Raw genomic sequence first — 21,022 nt, forward strand, 5'->3', positions numbered from 1 at the left:
AATGGACAAACGAGCTAAACGGAAGGCACGTCAAGCAAATCCTCATCGTGACCATCTTCCATCTGGAAACCTATGTCCTCACTGTGGGAGGCTGCGTAAATCCAGAATTGGCCTCCACAATCACTTACGGACCCACTGTTAAAGACCTTACCCTGGAAGACAATCTTACTCGGCCACGAGTGATCGCCAATGAACGAGTGAAGTATAAACACATGTAAACTTTAGTGGTGTTTAAGAGGATGCGAGTCCAAGTATGTGGGAAAATTGGCCAAGTATGAAATAAATAAGGTGGATGCAATGACACAACCTTGCCCAATTCCACAGATGGAAAAAACTACTTCAGATTAAACTGACCACTGTTACACCAACACACCTATGCTGGTGTGCTTTAATATGAACTTTGGATCAAGAACAATTTCTTGTCCGTAGTAGTCCAGTTCATCTTGCTCCATAATCTTCATTGTGGAAAATAAGATCAAAGGCTGATTTTAAAGGTAGTCAACAACTTGTCTTTCTTTGATTTTGTGTATTTCTCTGCTAAGAGTGACAGTATCAACAGTGATGTGGTGTAGTGACCTCATTTAAACCCAATTTGCTCTTACCTCAAGATACTATGATCACTCACCCATATTATTATATAATAATAATAAATAATAAAATTAACATTTCCTATATTAATTTCTTATAACAATTAGTAAACTTATGGGGTGGTAATTATTAGGGTCTTTTTCGGAGCTTCTCTCATGAACTGCTATTATAATGGCTTTCAGCCATGTTGATTTTTTTTTTTAGCCACATTGATGGAATTGCTTAATAAGCGGAAAAAAACAAACAGCAAAGGGGTCCAACAATTACTGTTTTGTTTTAACAACTCTGAAGGAATACCACCTGGACCTAGAGCTTTCCCAGGGTTTAACTGATGAATCAGTTCATTTGCAGTAGCCTAGAGCCATTCAGGAATACCTGGAGGCAAATAAGAGGTACAGCTGCAGTTAAAAGGGGGTGTGTGGGGAAATTTGCAAGGTTTTAAGGTTGTTTTTTAAAATGTTTTTAATGCTGTTTTGTTTTAATGTATTTTAAGATCTGTTTTTATGAAGTTTTAAAGTGTTTTGGTGCTTTGTTTGCCGCCCTGGGCTCCTGCTGGGAGGAAGGGTGGGATACGGATTGGGTGAATAATAATAATAATAAATAATTGTTTTGTTATTGTTATTATTTATTGAATTTGTGTGCCACCCTTCCTCCCAGTGGGATCCCAGGGTGGCAGACAAAAACACTAAAACACTCTGAAACATAACAGCAGACATTAATATATATTAAAACAAAACATCTTTAAAAACATATTTTTAAAAAAGTTTTTAAAACATCTTAAAAAGCAATTCCAATACAGATGCTGACTGGGATAAGGTGTCTACTTGAAAGGCTTGTTGAAAGAGGAACATCTTCAGTAGGTGCTGAAAAGATAAAATGACTCAGTTATTAAAAAAAAAATCAGCAGTGCCTGAAAAACCTCCCCTTTTCAGTGATCTTTCCATCAGGGCCATCACTGTGTAACCAAATCTGATTGGTCATGTTATCCTGTGATGTCATTCTACTTACTGGTAATTCGTGATTATCAAATGATTGATCTGGGAAGGCGGAAGTATAAGCTGTCACAAGGAAAATATGGTGCTAAAGTCACATACACTGTTGGAAGGAACAGCACTGAAAAGGATCAAGAAGAGATGAAGATCCATATGACATAGGAGACTACCCCACACCAATTTTTTTTTAAAAAAAATTTTTTTTAATTGTGTTTCTAAATTTGTGTGTGTGTTTTAAAATTTGTATACTTGTTTTTATTGTTTTTAATTGCTGTAAACTGCCCAGAGAGCTTTGGCTATGGGGCGGTATATAAATGTAATAAATAAATAAATAAATAAGAGGTTTATTAAATTCCCTCATGTATAAGACAACACTTCAATATTGGGGTAGAAGTTTTCCTCAAAGTCGGAAAATTTGGGGAACATTGCACATTGTAAGGAACTCTCTGGATCAGGTTCACTATTCCCTAAATAATTCCAATACAAGGTTATCCCTTCATGCTCACCTCTTCAGGCAATTCACTATACATGGTTTCAGAGGTAGAGAGCAGAAATATAGGCGAGAAGGATGGTATGTCTTGCAGCAAAGTTAGGAAAGTAGCTCTCACAGTTTCACTGACAGCTTCCCACCAGTCGCTAATATGAGGCATGTAAACAATACTGGGTTGCGTTCTTCTTGCTTCACGAAAGATCTAATTCAGAAGGATAAAGACATTAAGGGGTTGTTAAGCAAATAATTAAAACTAATGCACAATAAAAAACTATTATGTAACATTTCAGCATGTGACGTTTCCAGTATTATATCTTCCCCAAAAGTTAGGTTTATATAAGTATTTTCTACATCAATTGTCCTTAAGTCTCCAAATTATCCTTAGTCATTGTATAACCATAAACCTTTGTCTTAAGAATACGTTATCACAAAAAATCAATAACTTACATAAGAACATTAAGCAGCACCATTTCTTCTTTGCTTTTCAAGATGTAATTTTTTAAAGTTTGTATAATATTCTCAAACATTGCCTTCTCTTAATTTTGACATGTCACTGCTTAACTGAACTAAAATTAATGGTCACTGTGCATCTTGTCAATAATTTCAGAGAGATAACATGGTACCATGTGAACCTCTATTCACTAATAAGCAAAAAGCCTTGCAGTTTAAGAGCATACCTATAGCCAACAGATATTTCTATAAAACTTTATAAAACAGTTATTTCTATAAAACTGCTTAAGTATCAACATATTGTAATCAGTCTTTTACATCAAACTGCAGTTTCAGATTCAACTGTTAATATGCCCAGTATAGAAATAGAGTATAACCCAGTTTGTAACACAAAAAGGTGTCTTCATCATCATATGACATTGACCAATAAAAAGGCTTTGAAATTAATAAAAATAAATTCGACACAGATTTCTAGGATGAATAGAGAGAAATATAATTTTCTAGATTAGATCATCTGTAGAAACAGTAGTAACACAGAAAAGAAGCAAAGTAAGAAGAACACCAACAAACATACAAAAATCTAATTCTCTATCTTTGGAGATGGTAAGTGTTGCCACCGCTCACTATAACTGCAAGGTTTTTTGCCTATTAGTGAATTTCTCTGCTTTTTAATCCGGTTGGTAAGAAATGGGATCCTATGCAAGTCTGCTGAAAATGGATTGATCATTTGCATGCTTATTGAGTTCAGTGGGATTTACTCCCCTGCAATCATGCTTAGGAGAGGTGAAACTGCCCACAAGTGATGGGGAAGGGGGGAGGGGAGATTTGATCATTTGCATGTTTATTGAGTTCAGTGGGATTTACTCCAGTGCAATCATGCTTAGGAGAGGTGAAACTGACCATGGGGAGGGAGACCTGGAGTGGGCAGGGGAGGAAGAATAAGGAAGAGGGGAGGGGAGAAAGAAGGGAGGAGGAAGGGAGAGGAGAGGGGAAAGGGAGGTCTGATCATCTGCATGCTTATTGAGTTACTCCCATGCAATCATGGCTAGGATAGGTAAAACTGATCATGAGGGAAGAGGAGGGGGAGGGAAGAGTAGAGAGAAGGAGGAAGGGGGGAGAGGAGAGCAGAAGGAGGTGAAGGAAGAGGGAGGGAGTTGGAAGGGGAGGTGGGGAGGTGAAGGAAGAGGGAGGGAAAGGGCAAAAGGGAAGTGATGGGAGGGAGGAGGGGAGGGCAGGATTGCTCATTTGCATTGTTATTGAATTCAGAGGAATTTACTCCTGTGCAATAATGCTTACAATAGGTAAAACTGGTCATAGGGGAGGGGGAGGGGGAAGGGGGAAGGAAGAAGCAACAGGTAGGGGATAGGAAGGAGGAGGAAGGGAAGGCAGGTTCGATCATTTGCATGCTTTTTGAGTAAAGTGGGATTTACTCCTGTGCAATCATGCTTTGGAAACTGACCTGGTGAGGAGGGAGGGGGAGAGGAGGAGATTGGATGGGTGGGCACTGGGAAGAGGGAAGCCCCTTTTATTTCCAAAAGGAAAACACTGTGAACAGTATCATTCTTTTTCAGGGTTTTCCCCACCTTTTTATTCTACAGCAGGCACATGTAGCCTCCCACCCAAGGGGGAGGGAAGGGGCAAGAGGGAGGGGATAGAGGGGAGGGCAGGTTTGATCATTTGCATGCTTTTTGAGTTCCGTGGGATGTACTCTTGTGCAGTCATGCTTAGAATAGATAAAACTGACCTGAGGGAGGGGCAGGTAGAGGAGGAGGGCAGGAAGGGGAGGGGCAGGGGAGTTGATTGGGTGGGTGGACCCTGGGCAAAGGGGAAGCCCTTTCCAAAGGAAAACATTGTGAACAGTATCATTCTTTTTCAGTTTCCCCCACCTTTTTATTCTACCTCAGGAACATGTAGCCTCCCACCCAAATTTAAACCAAAGCTGTCCCTGGCAACATCCACACCAGACCTTTATTTCACTTTAGACAGTCATGGCTTCTCCCAAAGAATCCTGGGAAGTGTAGTTAGTGAAGGGTGCTGAGAATTCCTAGAGATGCCCTGTTCCCCTCACAGAGCATCAATCACGGCGGCTGACTGTTAAACCACTCTGCTCACTGGTGCTCTGTCAGTGGAATAGGAATCTCCTCTCATCACCCTTCACAAACTACACTTCCCAGGATTCTTTGGGGGAAGCCATAACTGTCTAAAGTGAAATAAAGGTCTGGTGTGGGTGTGGCCCTCTGATTAGGCAAGCCCAGTAGAACACTGACAGTTGGTTCTTACTAAGCATGCCCGGCCTTATCAGTGAGTTCAATGCTAAATTTCTTAAATTAATTAAAAATCAGCTAGGCTTTTTTTTTTTTTTTACTTTTAAACTGCAGAAGATGATGTTCAGAGTATTGGGCAAGATCAGTAATAGGATTACAGGTACTCTGTGAACATGGCGGATTTTTAATTAATTTCAACAAATTATGAGAAAAAAGTCCAAAAGGGGTCTGATTTTTTTCTCTCTTTTTACACTTCGAACTCTTGATTCTCTCTGTTTTGTGTATTGCCATGAAAATTTAGAGGGTTGTTAAGTGCACATTTCTGAGTTCAGGACTATAAGTTTTGTAAGGTGTTTTGAAATGAGTGTATGGGAAGCATCAGAATGGCATGGGGGGTATTTTCAATTTAACATTGTGGAATGCAAAAACTCCATGCTGCCTATAGTATACAGCCACTCTTGTGGCTGTATAATATCACATCATTCTGTGTTTTTCCTACACTTCAAATGGAAGTAAGATAGCAGGGTTGTGATTATAGATGGCAGTGCAAGGAAGCCTCTGGGCTTACTCATGTGGTCTAAAAATAAAGAGCTTACTTGTGTAGTTTCTAAGGCCAGACCACCTTTTCAGTAGTTTTTCAACTATGCTGATTTTTTTATACTAGAAGCAAGCCAGAAGTTTCTGGAAAGCCAAGATTTAATTCAATGTCCACAGGTAGGTTACAAAACGATCCTGCAGTCTAGAAATATTCCTCTTGACTAGGAACTGGTGGGCCTCCCCATCTAGCCTACATTATTTCCTCTCCCCAACCCACTTGGGTTTTGGAGCCCCAACTAGGGTGCTTTTTTCAAGCCCAACTGTGAGAAGGGTAGAGGTTTGACCAGGAGGGAACACAGACCTAAGGCTGAAAAAGGTTCCCTTCCTTCCTTGCACTTGATGTGTGATTTACCCATCCAAGATAATTTTGACAGCAATCTGAGACATGTTTATCAAATCCCACCAAGTTCAATCCATGAAAGTGACACCTCTTTCTGAATGCTGGTGACTGGAAAAGGCTTCGTGGCTGCATTTGCTCCCACTCAGACCAGAAAAGAGGCATGCAGAACCCTGACAGTGGGATTTCTGGCTTCCTCCTCCAAAGGAGCAGCCATACTAGTTTGTTGCAGCAGAAATGTATTGTGGCATCTTAATATTTTATTGCTGTATGATTCTGTGGACTTTAGTAGAAGGCAGAAAAGGGGTGGTATAGGGTTTTCCCCTAGTTTATTATTATTATTATTGTCTGACAAGACATGAAGCTAAGGCTTCTACTTTACAGAGACCCTATCTGTGTGCCTCTACGACCACTTAATTTCCCATCCACGTGGTATGTTTAGGGAGGGGGGTGTTCAGTATCGATACTGATTTCATTTAAAGCCCATGGGAAACTTTCTACGTATGATATGCTTAACAAGAGGCCAAAGAGATGTAAATGTACACTAACCTGTGCACATGATTCCTCGGGTGTTTTGGCACTGACCGAATAAAGTGCTGGCAGGTCTAATCTGTGTACAGCAATTTTTTCGAGAGAGTGCAAAAGTGCTGGAGCAAGATGTGAAGTCTGCCCTGAATCCCTCTCTCCAGAAAGCAGTAATCTTGGCCTGTAAGAAGTGGGCTGATGGTAAGCTGACCTGCAACAAAAGTAACATTTTATTTAGATCTAAACTGCTTTTTTTTACAATATCTTTTTATATTTGTACTATATATTAACTATTTTAAATGCTTCATAGCAGGCAAGATAAATGAACTGGTCAGTCAGTTTCTCTTAAAACAGGAGTGGGAAACTTTTTCAGCCCAACGGTTGCATGTAGTCCTTTATGGGGAACCTTGGGGAGTGGCATGCCACTGGTGAGTGCAGCCAGAGGCAAAAGTTGGCACAGCAACGAATTTGACTCTTATCTTTGCACCATAGGCTACATTCTAGTCACACACAAGTTAGAAGTTTCTACACGCACCCCACACCCCAAATCTACACATTCAGGCAAGCAAGAGGCATCATCACAGTTCCAGGACACATTTTAGCCAGACAATTACACTCAAGCAGAGCACAGAACAGGGCCAGTGACGGTAGCCTGAGCAAAGTTCCAAGGGCCAAAGAGAGAGGCCTCAAGAGCCAGATTTGGACCCTGGACCTGAAGTTCCCCACCACTGCATTAAACTTTCTCCAAGTGGTCTTATGTGAAAAACGTATGTGACTTCAAAACGGAATCCCTTGCCACACACAAAAGTACTTCCTTGTAGTAACACAGGATACTAGTATAACACTTATGAGAATACTTTTCATTGCTGTCAACCAAGAATCACTCCTGCTTGGCTCTATAAATTTCTCTCAAAGGCCCAGCCTCCCAAAACATGCTGCATAAACAGAGAAAGACTTCGGAGCAGGCATGTCAAAGAATACACCAGAGCAGTATCACAAATCAAGCTTATTGGTAGCACTATAAGCAGATATTCCTGTGTCAATGTTGAAGATAAAGTATCATAGAACTACTCACATGGTAAAATGAAGGTAAGGTTTATGTATAGCAGCTGATAAATGTTTCTTTGGTGATCCTGACTGGCAATTTGTCTCAAATATTGATGATGCGTGTTCATCTTCACTATCATCCAAAATTAGACTAGTTGCATCTGTTCAATCAAAATTAAAAGTTAATTAGTAATATCCAACACCTTTTGCAAATGTAAAGAACTATAATACATTCTTGTCTCAGCCACTGGCCAAAGGAATAAGGGCTGTTAGCTTGTGTGTGTGTGTACTTAAGACAGGGATACCCACCTATTCGGAAGGGACATTCTAGATCCAACCCATGGGCAGAATTCTGTTCAAAAGGCATTCCTGCTGGAGGAAGGGGTGATGCGATTTTTGCCAATTATCCTTCCACCTGAAACTTTGTGCCCCATGAGAAATGGCTTTGGAGACCTGAAGGACACTCCTTAACAGTGTGGGAGGTGGCACGGGGCAGAGAGAGAGCTACAGAAGAAATCAGCAAGAACTGCCTCCCCTCCTTCTTCCAACAGAAGCCTCCTCTGAATCTAAGTCCCTTCTGCAAACAGGAGTATTTCTATTTGCAGAATGGACACTCTGGATCCAACCCAATTTTGACATCTAATAAATAAAGGAATCATAAAAAGACAATTATTAAGCAAGTTTAAAAAAAACTCTCAAAGGTCCAGACAACTGAAAGAACATTTAATCTACCTATTTAATTTCCTTTCAACAAAATAACAAAATGTGTTCCATGGTTAATAAAACAGTTAGACCGTAACTTTTTCGTTTCTCACTTCAGCAACCAATGAAAAAGGTGGTTGCAAATTTTGCAAGAAATACCCCATAGTCTTTGTCATTATTTAGACACAGGGCCAGTGAATGACTGAGGCTACGATGAAGAACTTGTTTAGACTGAGGGTTGCATTCCACCATGGCCAACCTTTTAGAAGCCATATGCCAACACCAGGTGAGACCAAGGGTAACATGGGCTGGGCTGGCAGAGGCAGGGCAACCACAGTCTCATAATATGCACCATGTGTACACACTGAAACTCACATGAACACACCCCACAACAATTAGACTTGAAAAATCCGTATTACCAGCAATAGGAGGCTTCCCCTCCAAGTCTAATTGCAGTGCTAGGGGAATTTGTGGTGGGTGGGTCAGAGTGCATTGAGTTAACCCTTCCCTCTCCAGCTGCAACTGTCGCTGAACCCCCCCCCAAGCAGCATAATTAAAGCTTCACAGTGTGTCCTCCAAGCCAAACTGCTGTGTGAGGGGAAGCAGGCTCCTCCATCTGGTCTAGGTATATCATCTTAAGCAGCATAGTTGCTGAAGCTAAGCAGCAGTATTTTGGATAGGATATTGCTGCAAGATCTATTTAAGAATGGTTAACACTCTTAAACAAAAATTACTTGTGATCTTATGCATGTCTATTCAGAGTAAATCCCACTGAATTCAGTAACACTCCCAGATAAGCGTGTATAGGATTGCAGCTTCAGACACACAAATTTTGTTTTCAAAGTTCAAATAAAGCAATTGCCAAGGATCATACAAGAAGGTTGTTTAATTTTAGTATAGTTGTAATTATCAGAGAACAGATGAACTGGAATAGTATTTGGCATTTCTGTTGTACAATTTTATCTTATCCTTTTAACCAGGGATGGGGAACATGTGGCCCTCTAGACACCAACTCCTATCATTCCTGAACATTGGCCATGCTAGATGAAAAAAAGACGACTGAAGTTGGTTGGTTAGGCTGAAAGAGGTTGGTTAGGCTGAAAGATAGTGACACTTCAAAGCAACCCGGGGACCTATATCACAAAGGAGCGATTTGAACTTGGGTCTCCCAAACCCAAATTCTTCACAGCATTACACTAATAGGCAAAGCACTTCAAAAGACATTTTAATGGATGACAGATGTTCTCCAGCAAAACTGATTCAGGCCATCACTTTATTTGTTGAGCTTATGCAAATCAATGAATCTCAAACAGCAGTAATCAAGGCCAAGAAATATGTAACAAATTAAAGCTCTAGATATCAGTACCGAAACAGTTGCATAGTTCTATAGATCCCGCCTCCTTAGTTTACAAGAGGACAGGGGCATTGAAGAAAACACTTTAAAAATACTCTAGATTTTTTCTGCAGGACAGATTGGAGTGACAAGATGATGATGATGATGAATTAATTAATTAAATTTATATCCCACCCTTCCTCCCAGAAGGAGCCCTGGGCAGCAAACAAAACACTAAAACACTCTAAAACACCTTAAAAACAGACTTTTAATATATTTTAAACAAAACATATTTAAAAAAAGTTTTAAAAACATCTTAAAAAGCAATTCCAGCACAAACGCAGACTGGGATGCATGGAAGTACCTTCTCTTTTGTCAGCCTGGCTGAACTCAGCATGAGGAAACACTTTATGTAAAACTGCCAGAATGTCATTGAAGGTTCTTTCCAACAGTGGCCTTATGATGGGAGATAGTGCATGTCCTGATGACATTACGGCACGTTGAGAGGCAGGCACAATATTCTGCATTGCATGGTAAAAATCTTGTGCACTGAGAACTATTGAAGAAATATCAAGTTGCAGTTTCTCACTACTCGCATAGATCTGAGGATAGCGACGTCGCAGGGCAATCAAGGCAGTCTCAGTGCAAAGTGCTTTTATGTCAGCTCCACAATACCCTAGGGCACAAAAAAGAAAAAAATACACAAGTTCCATAAAGCAGCACAAATGTTTTGCATATGTCAAGCACACGCCTGAAGCTGAAAGCAGCCGGCAGCATTCTGTCAGACTCATTCATAGCGTATTTAGCAACAAGTATAGCTTTAATATAAATCAACCTTGCTGCTGATATCTGAAGAACCAAACATTAAAACTCCCTCTTAAGTCATAATCAAGACTCTGAAAAATTTCACTCCAAAAGAACCTAGGAAAGAAATGCAAGCGTAAATACATTACTATTCAATATTATCTGAGTTGTGTGTGGACCACACGCATGCAGAATCACTATATAAGCATAGACTCCAATCTCAGGCAGATTGGAAAAAGTTAAGTCTTCATGAACGTAGAGAAAAATTTACTGCAACTGCTGACAGCTCACTAGACACAATGGTGAGTACAGCTTTCAGAGAGGGCTTCAATGCCCTGAAGTCTTCCTGCTCTCTCCTTCCATGGAATCTGTTAACTGACAATCACAATTCAGATTGGGAAATAAACCTCTTGTTGGAATCCTGGTTTCCTGCACCATGCTTTGAACATCCAAAATTAATGTGACCCTCTTTCTTACAGACAGTTTTGGTAGAGCTAGATAAGAGCCATGGGTGATCCAACTGATCCAACCACCCCTAACAGTTCTCTCCCTTTCTCAAGTAAATTGCCCACCATGTTCTACAGCAGTGGGAAAGTGTATTTAAAATTCTTAGCTCATACAGAATATAATGAATACCTAAAAAGTATTTCTAAGGTACCAAAGACAATTATTTTATCTGAAACCTCCATGGCAAGTAATCCCTGTCCTGCCTGTAGCTTACCAGGGGCATTATTTCATGCCAGAAGGGGAGAAGGGGGAGTAGTCATGTGCAAGGCTCACTGAAGCTCATCTTCATTATGCTAAATAATGGTTTATTGTTAGATGGCAATGCAGCCGCAGTGTGTATTCTGTAACACACTTAGCCCCAATTCATGCCACCTTTAATTCCCACTCCTGATTTTGATGGACAAATATTTCATATGCATTCACGCATGTGCTTACAAGCCATCTAGATACTATGGCAGTCACATGTAAGTGTCAGAGGACAAGATGTTGCTGCCCTAATGTATTTTACATACTTCTGCAAAAACATGAACAAGCTTGAAGGACCTTTAACAATATGCAAAGTTATATACAAACATTGCCAAAGACATTTGAAATTGGTTGACTTAAAAGAAACCTGTATTTGCTATTCCACCTCACACACCTCACAAGTAACCTTCATGCCAAGATTAATAACTTTGATGGAAGATAGAGATCAGAAGACAAGATCTCAATTTAAATGAAGTAAAACTCCAGATTTTTGCATTTATTACTACAAAGGCTGAACAACTTGCATTTATCCTCCATTGTAAGCAGCACACCTTTATTAAAACTGTATAGGAAAAATGCATAATATAGGTTCAATATTCTAATAATTCTTATAGCATATTTCTTTATGTGCTTTTTTATGGAAAGCTTATTAGTTATTAAAAGAAGGCCAGCTGAATTCTGCAAAAGCCAGTCCAAACTTTATATTTGAACTTCAATTATTGAGTCCATGTCCGTTTCAGAAAACTTAAACAAAAGTTATTACAGGTAAACAGAAAATATGCCAAATATTCAAGTCTGTCTCTGCAATAAGAATCACCAGGTCAAGATCCATGTCCTTTCAGTTTTCTCCTATTAATTAATGCTTTGTCAACGCCGCTAGATCTTCATGAAATTTAAGAACAGAGCATAATGGTTTATGGTGCATTTTCACAACTCAGTTCTTGGGAGTGCATATCTAAAATTAATCTCAAATTCTCTCCTCATTTTTTTGGAAGAAATTGCATTTGAAAAGTAACCAACTTTTTTCCACTTCAGAGAACCTCCCTGGATATTCCCATGTCTAGAAGATAGGCCAGTTGCCTGTTCTTGATGAGGCTGCACTCCCTCTGCAGATATGTAGCTTGGGGGTACTCCTGGATACATCTTTGTTATTAGAGACCCAAGCGACCTGGATGGCTAGGAGTGTCACTTACTAGCTTCAGTTGGTACACCACCTATGCCTGTGTCTGGATCAGGATAAGTTGGCCACTCTAGACCATGCCCTGGTAACCATGAGACTGGATTACTGAATGTAATCTATGTGAGGCTGTCCTTGGGCCTGGTCTAGAAGCTCCAGCTGATGCAAAATGCAGTAGTTAGGCTGCTGATGAGGGCAGATGGTCAACAAAATATGACGCCTCTGCTACAACTTCTGCACTAGCTGCCCATATCCTACCTGGCCAGGTTCAAAGCTCCTGTGTTTATATACAAAGCCGTGAACAACTTTCATCTGGAGGAGTACTGTTACTTTCCTCCCGTATTATAGAGGCCCAACTGGACCCAACCAGATGTCGGGCATTTAGTGTGACAGGTCCCACAGGTGTGAACTCTTCCAGCAAGGATTTGACAAGTATCCTCACTTTCGATTTTTAGGCATCTCCTGAATACTTTTTTGTCCCGACAGGTCTATGCATAGGCCTATGCTGACATGTCTATGTCTTTTCAGTAGCTAGTCATTTTAATGAGTTTTGAATTGCTTTAAAATGTTTTTATGCTGCTGTACATTATCTCGATGTTTTGCATAAGTGTGATACATAAATACTTTTATAAATAAAATAAATATACTGCAAGATCACCTAGGTTGGACAACCAAGTGATTGCAAGCTTATGAACAATGCTCTTAAAAGGTGTTCAGCAAGTGGCAGGAAATAGTTTCAATTTTTAAAAAAATCACTTGCTGGCTTGAGGTCTTAATTTAAATGTATATGGTTACAATTATGTCTAAAAGTTATTACATTGATAGGGACATTTTTAACATGGTGTTCAAAACTCTGGTGTAAAAACATTAATTTTGTATGGGATATGGGGCTTGGTGTACCTACTGCAACATGAAGGTCCAATAAATTGCTTGGTAAATTGTCGTGCAGACTACAAGAAGAAAATGCTGGATATGTTACTGTCGTGTACTATTGTTCAGATAAGAGTTAACGGTGAATCATCTCACACTGGATGAACTAAATTGTCTTTTTTAAAACTAGAAGGGCAGTTATATAACTAGAACTGCAACTCAGTGTCATGGGGGATAGGATAGATCTTGTGAGAAGAAATAGAACAGAGAGAATTTGGACAAAGTAACAGGTTAAGAACAGGGATGCCATTTTAGATTTCTGGTCATCAAGCATTTCAATGGGGAAGAATAAAGTTCACATGTCTGCTCTTCAAAATATTTCAACTTATAAAGTTGCAAATAACTTCATTGTGAGGTCATTTGTGAGATCATTGTGAGGTCATCTTTTATATCTCACATCTATCAGAAATGTAGGAACTCTAGAAGAATTACATTTAGCCTAATGTGGGGCAACTGCCCCCCCTGCATCCTCCCTAAACAGCACCCTAAGTGTTGTAACTTATTGACAACATGCATGCTATGCAATCTGTAAATTTATGACTTTTGCAAAAAAAAAAGGAAGGCATAACATATAGAAGTATGGTATGTAATATATATACAGAATGTTATGTAATGTAGAAATAAATATTTCTAAATGTTGAAACAGAATTCAGTTTTACATAGAGCATAAAGGCAACATAGTACAAAAGTCCCACTGAACACACACACACACCAGAGATGAAATGGAGTTAAAAAACCATTTGGTTATGACCAAATTATTAAATAGTCCAGTTCCAATGTCATAGTTCAATCCCCCAAACCATGGTTTGGTGATTGGGATTATGTTCTGGGCTTCTACGCTCCCTCTTCATCATGCCAATTTCATAATTTACTTTCTAATTTCTTCCAATTTACACACGTCAGGATATCCAAATTAGGCAAACAGGACTGTGCTAATATCTAATCTTATCTGACATCATGGTTTGGTGGGTTTTGAAATCATAGTTTGGAGGCAATTCTGGTTAACACTCATGAATTAATTAGCCCAATTCAGATATCACAGTAAGGTATGATTTGGAGAGGAGGGAATTAGTACAAAAAGTGGCAGATGATGAAGGTACTATAAGCACATACAAGCCCATAGCATCTTCCCAATCATCCAACTCATGCTTTGAAGGATGAACTGAAACTTACTTCGCTTCAGCATTTAAGAAGAACAGTACTGAATGCTGTCACTCTGAAAAAGCAGCCGAAGTAGAACAAAGAGGAAGTGAAACAGCATGGAAATGGAAACGGAAACCAACGCATCTTGAACCAATCAAGATTCTTAAAGTCTTAAAGGAGAAGTAATCAGAGAATGAGAGCAAAGTTGAATGAGAGAAATAAAAGCAGTCTAGTTAGCTACAGAGCAATTCATATACACATAAAAGCAAAGGGAATGGCAATGTGAGACAGCATAGATTCAGTTCATATCTTCAAGTAGGAAATAAGAGCAATGTGGAAAGTAATGAACACCCCGAAGAAAAAAAATCAACTATTAGTATACTACAACAATCAGCTCTGTGCCCTATTTAATTCTATTTTCATTCATGACCTACAGGAAGGAAAGAGGAGTGCACTGATGAAGTCAGGAGCTAGTAAAAGATTCAAGGTTTAGATCATAGCAGCTTCTGGGACCTACTGTGTGTCACACCATGCTGGAATATAGAGAAGTATAACAGCATTATACAAAATGAAGTGCAGTTTTCTCAGAAACTGGAATAACTGAAGTGAAACTATGTGTTAAAAAGGACCAATAACACTGTTATCAGATGGAGGTGGCAGGGATGGGGGGAAATTGAATTTTAGTTCAACACATGAACATGCACTAAAAAATCAGGCCATCAAGGCAGCAAATGCACCTAGCTTTGATACCAAATTTAAGAAAGATCAGTTCCAACAAAAGACACTGCAAACTGAAGCAACCAGACTGATAACCTATTTGAAATGCAGAAATTAGGCATTTATCACCTGCTTAGTTAGAAAAAGGCACAGAGGATATTTGAACATGGCAAATACTTCTGAAGGAAACCACAAACAGATTAGAGGAGCATTTCATTTGAAGATATCTACTGTGTGGAAACGAATGTCTATAAATTAGCTAGTCAATAAATTTAGAAATAATTGAGAAATTTCTATCAGAAGCATAAAATTCTAGAAAAGTTTCTCAAGAACAACTGGGTGAGTAAATAAATTCTGTTTTGAAAAGAGTTACAGAGCAATTCAAATGCTAGGGAGCCGGCAGAAGAGGAGCCAGTGGAAAGCTCTGCAGGATCCTCCTCCTGCTTAGGAGCTGCCACCCCGGCTGAACACCGGCTCCATTGGGAGCCACATGCACAAGCTGGCTGGGAAGCGCTAGCTCCCACAAACAGGCCTCCCAGAGAGTAAGTGATCCCCATAGACACCCATTAAATTATTTTACTGTGCCGGCCTTTTGGCCAGCAGAGTTTATGGGCAGGATGTGGGGGAAGGCCCTGAACCACAAGGATGATCTCGTGTAAGTCTCCCCCCAGCAGGTCCACCCCCAGCACACCCACGGAGACCCCCATTTTCAGGGCTTCTGCTGGCTCTCCATCTGCCAGGCTGGCCGACCCTGGCAACCCCCCTCCCAGAAGCACTAGCAGGCTCCTGGCAGCAGCGCGGCTCAGCTCCAGCAGATGGCTGCTATCTGCAGAGGCCGACAGCACTAGGAGCCTGCCAGCACAGCATACAACTCCACCCAGCCAAGCAGAAAGGTGAGTTGGATTGCGCCCTTAGATACTTATTTGAAACGTATTTTTATAAGTTTATTCTGATGACTCAATTGTGGCCCAAGTAGGTCTACATGCAGGAACAAGGTTTTCCCATCAAATTGGTAGAAACCCATGAAGTTTTTGTTGCACCTTTCACTTAATATGTGGCTAGACTCACTTGCATGAACCATTTTAGAGGTAAACTCCCTGAAGAATTTATTTTGACAGTGGCTTAGCATGAATTATGCGGGATGAATTTGTTAGAAGCCACTTATGGTCACTGATTTCATAATGCATTTTAATCCCTTCCAGGCTGATCACTCTCTCAACTACTTTCATTGGTCTTCAACCCAATGACCACCAAATTACTTCTATTTTTTGATAGGCACTGGCTTTTAGAATTATTTCAGGAAAATTTGCATGTATTTTTCTTAAAATCCCACATAAAAGTTCCAAAGTGCAAGTTAAATAAAAATCTGCTTATAACCAAAGTACCTGAACCTCAAGAAACCACACTAATGACTATAGGACCTGTGTTCAAATTCTCAAAATAAATCTAAGAATTAAGATGTCTAAATATCATGCAAGTGATAGTTCTCAATCCATGACTGCTGAGCAAAATTACTTCCGGACAATTCAGTTTTCATTTTTTCTTTATGATCCAAATATTTATAGGTAGTGATATCAAAAGAAAGCAGAGTTTTGTCACTGAAATTTCCCACAATGGGTGAACAACGGAAAGTATTTAGCAACTGCATCAATGATTCCAATGAATTTTCAAAATGCTGAACAGGCTACGCATTCCAAGCTCTTTCAACAAAAGTGAGACAGTCTCTTTGTAAGTGATGGGAACTAGATTTATTATCTGACTAGACCTGTCACTGAAGTTTACAAATCTCATGTCTAAAAACTGCATCGTGGCTGCATGATTTAAAATATAAATCTAAATTCAGAGGGAAAAATCAGAGCAGACTCTGGGATACTTTCTCCCTTTGATTTAACAGCTATCTTCAAATCTAATTGGTCACACCACTGTACAGGGCACATTTTCTAATAAGATATACAAGACATATCCTTGCAATCTTAATAATTTTTCAAACGGAAATATGGTCAACAAGAAGGGACCAAAATTCTCTTTTGTTATCATCTACCTCCCACTAAATGATTTTTGCAGAATCTCTAGAAGAATCTACATGAAATGGGGTTTGGCACATGCTTTCTTACACCAGGCAAAGCTTAATTTGTCATTTGCTGGATATTTGTTTTCTTCTCACCAGAAGATGTTGGGGTCTTTGCAGATCAAAAGTGGAGGAATGCTGCTTCGAAGATAGATGTTCCTGTGGATGAAGAGGATAATTCGGATGTACAGTAGCTGACTGGACTGTGTTCAATTTAAAATGTTATTGCTTTGATGCAGACCCGAATGATCTGATGCTGTGTTTTTTCTAAAAATTGTTGACTAGCACACGACTGACAGAAGATGAAAAATTGTTTTGAAGAGCCTATGGTTATTTTTAAGGGTTTATTTACGACGTTAAAACACCTCACTTCTCAAGCTTTTTCTGAACTATTGCTTTTAATAAGCAACTTGTATAGTTGCTAGTATAGAAGGCCTAGTTTTATTTTGAACAACAAATCTACCAATCATTATTTCATGTCCGGTGGTCCATAGTATATTTCATATATTCACAGTGCCCAACTTTAGAGATAGAAATACCTATTCTGTCACTAGCATATTCTTGAGACTTGATGACTATCGCTCATGGGTCTTCTCAGTATAAAACCATTTCAGTAAAAAAAAGTTGTTTAGCATCCACACATGTAGGAAAACAGTATGTTACCCCTATTTTATTTGAAGTATAAAAAGGGCTGACAGAAATTTTCCTCTGGCAGAACTGTATCCCATGAGCTGGGTAGCTTTCCTTGTTCAGTCCTATAAAGGAATAATCGGTCATGCCAAGGTTTTCAACATATAAATTGTCTTCAAAGGCTTTGTGGTGGCAACACAAAACATCAACAAAGATGGCATGTGAGCAATAAATTAGTTTATATATAAATTTTCTAATATGTTTTAATTTACATGAAACTAATCAAAGAACAGGACACATGTACATAATTTAATAACCAAGCATTAAGCACTCTTACAAACTAAAGAGGAAACCCTTCAAGAACAAAGACATATAAAGGGAAAGCACTAATATGGTACCACTCACCGACACATTTTTCAGCTAATTCTCCTAAAAAATGATCTGACAATTTTGGATTCCAGTCCCTGGTATGGATTTGTAAAATGTGCTTTCTTGCCTTAGAAAGAAAGAAGAAACTTAGTATTAAAAGCTTCATCACAAGGAATCAGACATATCACTTGCACAAATAAGTTTATCAACTAGCTTCAATATATCTTCAAAAATTATTTATTAAAACATTTTATACCACACACAAATAAAAAGTAATAGAATTAAAACAAAACATCACAAACCAAGAAGAGCAGAGTTTAGACCTTCAATGTCAAATTAAGAACTATGAAAAGCCAGTTGGAATAAAAATGTTTCTGCTGCTAGCTCAGGCACAGGGACACTGTAACCTCCCTAGAGAACTGCAGAACAGAGATGCTGCCACAGAAAAGGCATTGTTCCACGTCTCATCAACCAAATCCCTTCTGGTGCTAGGAAAAGGGTCTTGTAACATGAACTCAACCTATGGACAGTTCATATGGGAGACAATGAGATTTCAGATATTGTGCCCTAAATCGTTATAGGTCAGCACCTTGAATTGAACCTATGAACAAATCAGAAGCCAGTACTATTTATATAAAATTGGTCTAATATAGTCTAATATTATGCAATGATCTGGCTGCTGCAATTTGCACCAGCTGCAGTTTCTGAACACCAGGCAGCTCAATGTAGGGCTCATTGCAGTAATCTAACTGGGAGGTGATCAAGGCATGTATTACTGTGGCCAGATCCAACTTCTCCAGGAAGGGATGTGGCCAGCACACCAACCAAGGCTGGGCAAAAGCAGAACAGGCTGTAATCCAAGTCCTGAATTAGCACACCTACTGACCACCACCACCTCTGTCTTATTTAGAATGAATCACTACTTACTAGCCCCCAACCAGTCCTTCACTGGTTCCAGGCAACAGTCCACAACTTCCACAGCCTCCTTGGCATTAATTAAGGAGAGACAGAGTTGGATACTAGTGGCAAATTGATGAGACCCAAACCCCAGATTATCTCCCAGCTGTTTCACACACATGTTAAAAAACAGAGGACAAAACAGGGAACAATGGCTGAGGAGCTGAGTAATAATTCCTCAACACCCTCTTCTGAGATCATTCATTCAAGCAGAACTGGACCCACTGTAAAATGGTGCTCTTAAGTCCCGTACAAGCCAAACATCGCAGGAGGATGTCCTGACTGATAGGATCAAATGCCAAGAAAGCTCCAACAGAGATGCATTCCCACTATTTAGTTCCAGGCATAGATCCTAAAAGTGCAATAAATAATAATAATAATAATAATCCTCCACCAAGGTTGGAACTCAACACAGGTGGAAGTGAACCAGATACTCTGCTTCGACCAAGAAAGTCTAGAGTTGAGTTGCCACCTTGCTCACAAAAACAGAAGATTGAAGATTGTATATTTTGATATACCAATAACACATTATTGTAATGGGAGATTTTTATTCAAATGCTTGTGCTTTGTCATTTCAGGAATAATAGAATTTATCAAACTTGATACAAAGTCATTTTTGTTCCAAAAGCAACTGAAATCTTGATATATTATGAATTTTATAGCCAAATCAGTTATTTTACACCCTCTCATTTAATATACACTAATTATATGCTTTCCCATTTAATTTTTAACAAGCACCTTACTACTGCAGAAAAACACACAAGCATAATATTAAGCCAGTTTAATAAAAATTATAATGGTTCAGAGGAGGACTTCAATAAATATATGTTAATGCAAAAAGATGAAGTGAAACACAATCCTGACAGAATTCATGTTGCAACTCACACAGCAATATTTCAGTTCAGAGAAGCATTTATAGTTATAGTTTAGTATGGTGATTTCTAGTAAAACACACCCATTTATATCGGGAACAGTTGGGCTATATTTAGCCTTGGACAAAAACTGACTGAGAATGCTGGAGTAGAGGAAGGGATGCACTTGTATTGATATGGTTTACCTACAGACACTTTTTTGCAAATTTAAGGTAAGAAAACTTTGCCTGGTACTACCAGGTTCTCTTGATTTCCAAAATTAATTTACATCAGAGCCTGCCCTACCACTAGGCAGAATGAGGCAACTACCTCAGGGAGATGATTCTGGAGTCATGAAAGGAAAATTGTATTTTCACTGCCAGACAAGAATCATTTATGCAACTTTCTGTCTCAGCTGCCAAGATAACTTCACCAGTCTTGAGAACTATGCGTCATGACTTGGGGGGAGGGGGGCTTTTCTGCCCTACCTCAGACATCAAAATGTTTTGGGGCCACGCTGGCTTACATATTTGAGGTATGAACACAGAAGAAATAGAGTTTGAGGTTTGGGGATGAGCTGCTGCTAAAAATAGCATGTTTCATTTAAAGATAAAGGCCACAATCTAACACAGGGTGCTTAAGCATGCAGGTTGGATTTTGGCCAAAATGTCTCAATTTTCCAAGCTAGCTGTGCTGGGGGTTGTGTTACTACTACTACTACTAAGTGCATCCTAACGCAAGATCTCAACGATTTATCTTTTCATATGGCTTTAGAAATCTTCCATTTGTATTTTAATATAAATAAAAGTATAGCTTTAGAATTTCTGGATATTTCTGGTAGCCTGTAAATTTCTTGTATTGTGTGAAGTACTCAATTCCAAAAATGGTTTATTTTCTTGCAACTCCAGAAGATATGAAGATAGTCCACTCATAGCTTTCTACATCTACAGATCATGTTATGTTAATCTGATGTACCTTACTTAACCTGTTCAGGGTGAGATATCACTAGTGGATACACTTAAGAGATTTTCCTTTAAGTTGGCACTTAGTAGTCTTGGTACTAGGGCTGGTTCTAAAGGGCGGCCAGGTTGGGCACTGGCTCGACGGCCCCTGGAGCTACAGGGGGCCCCTCAGCTGCCCCTCTGCTCCCCTTCTGCGATCCACGGGCCCCCCACATCCCCACCTACCTGTCTGCTGTCTTTTACCATTGCCCTTAACGAAGATGGTGGCCGTGGTTTCCCTAAGGTACTGATGCCCCTGCCGCCATCTTAGTTGATAGCAGAGATGCACACGCATAG

General features: G+C 39.5%; 1 protein-coding gene across 2 annotated transcripts in view; it reads right to left on the reverse strand.

Moving 5' to 3' along the window:
- ATAD2B (ATPase family AAA domain containing 2B) overlaps positions 1-21,022 on the reverse strand; it is a 97,366-nt gene that overhangs the window by 34,192 nt on the left and 42,152 nt on the right. For both annotated transcript variants that reach the window (XM_061622697.1, XM_061622696.1), the window contains exons 15-19: positions 17,953-18,043; positions 9,690-10,001; positions 7,319-7,451; positions 6,268-6,454; positions 2,087-2,272 (exon numbers count right to left, since the gene is read on the reverse strand). In XM_061622697.1, the coding sequence (XP_061478681.1) occupies positions 2,087-2,272; positions 6,268-6,454; positions 7,319-7,451; positions 9,690-10,001; positions 17,953-18,043 (909 nt within the window). The remainder of the gene's footprint in view (positions 1-2,086; positions 2,273-6,267; positions 6,455-7,318; positions 7,452-9,689; positions 10,002-17,952; positions 18,044-21,022) is intronic.

This window comes from Rhineura floridana, chromosome 4 (assembly GCF_030035675.1).
Source record: "Rhineura floridana isolate rRhiFlo1 chromosome 4, rRhiFlo1.hap2, whole genome shotgun sequence".
In the NCBI taxonomy this organism is placed as follows: Eukaryota; Metazoa; Chordata; class Lepidosauria; order Squamata; family Rhineuridae; genus Rhineura; species Rhineura floridana.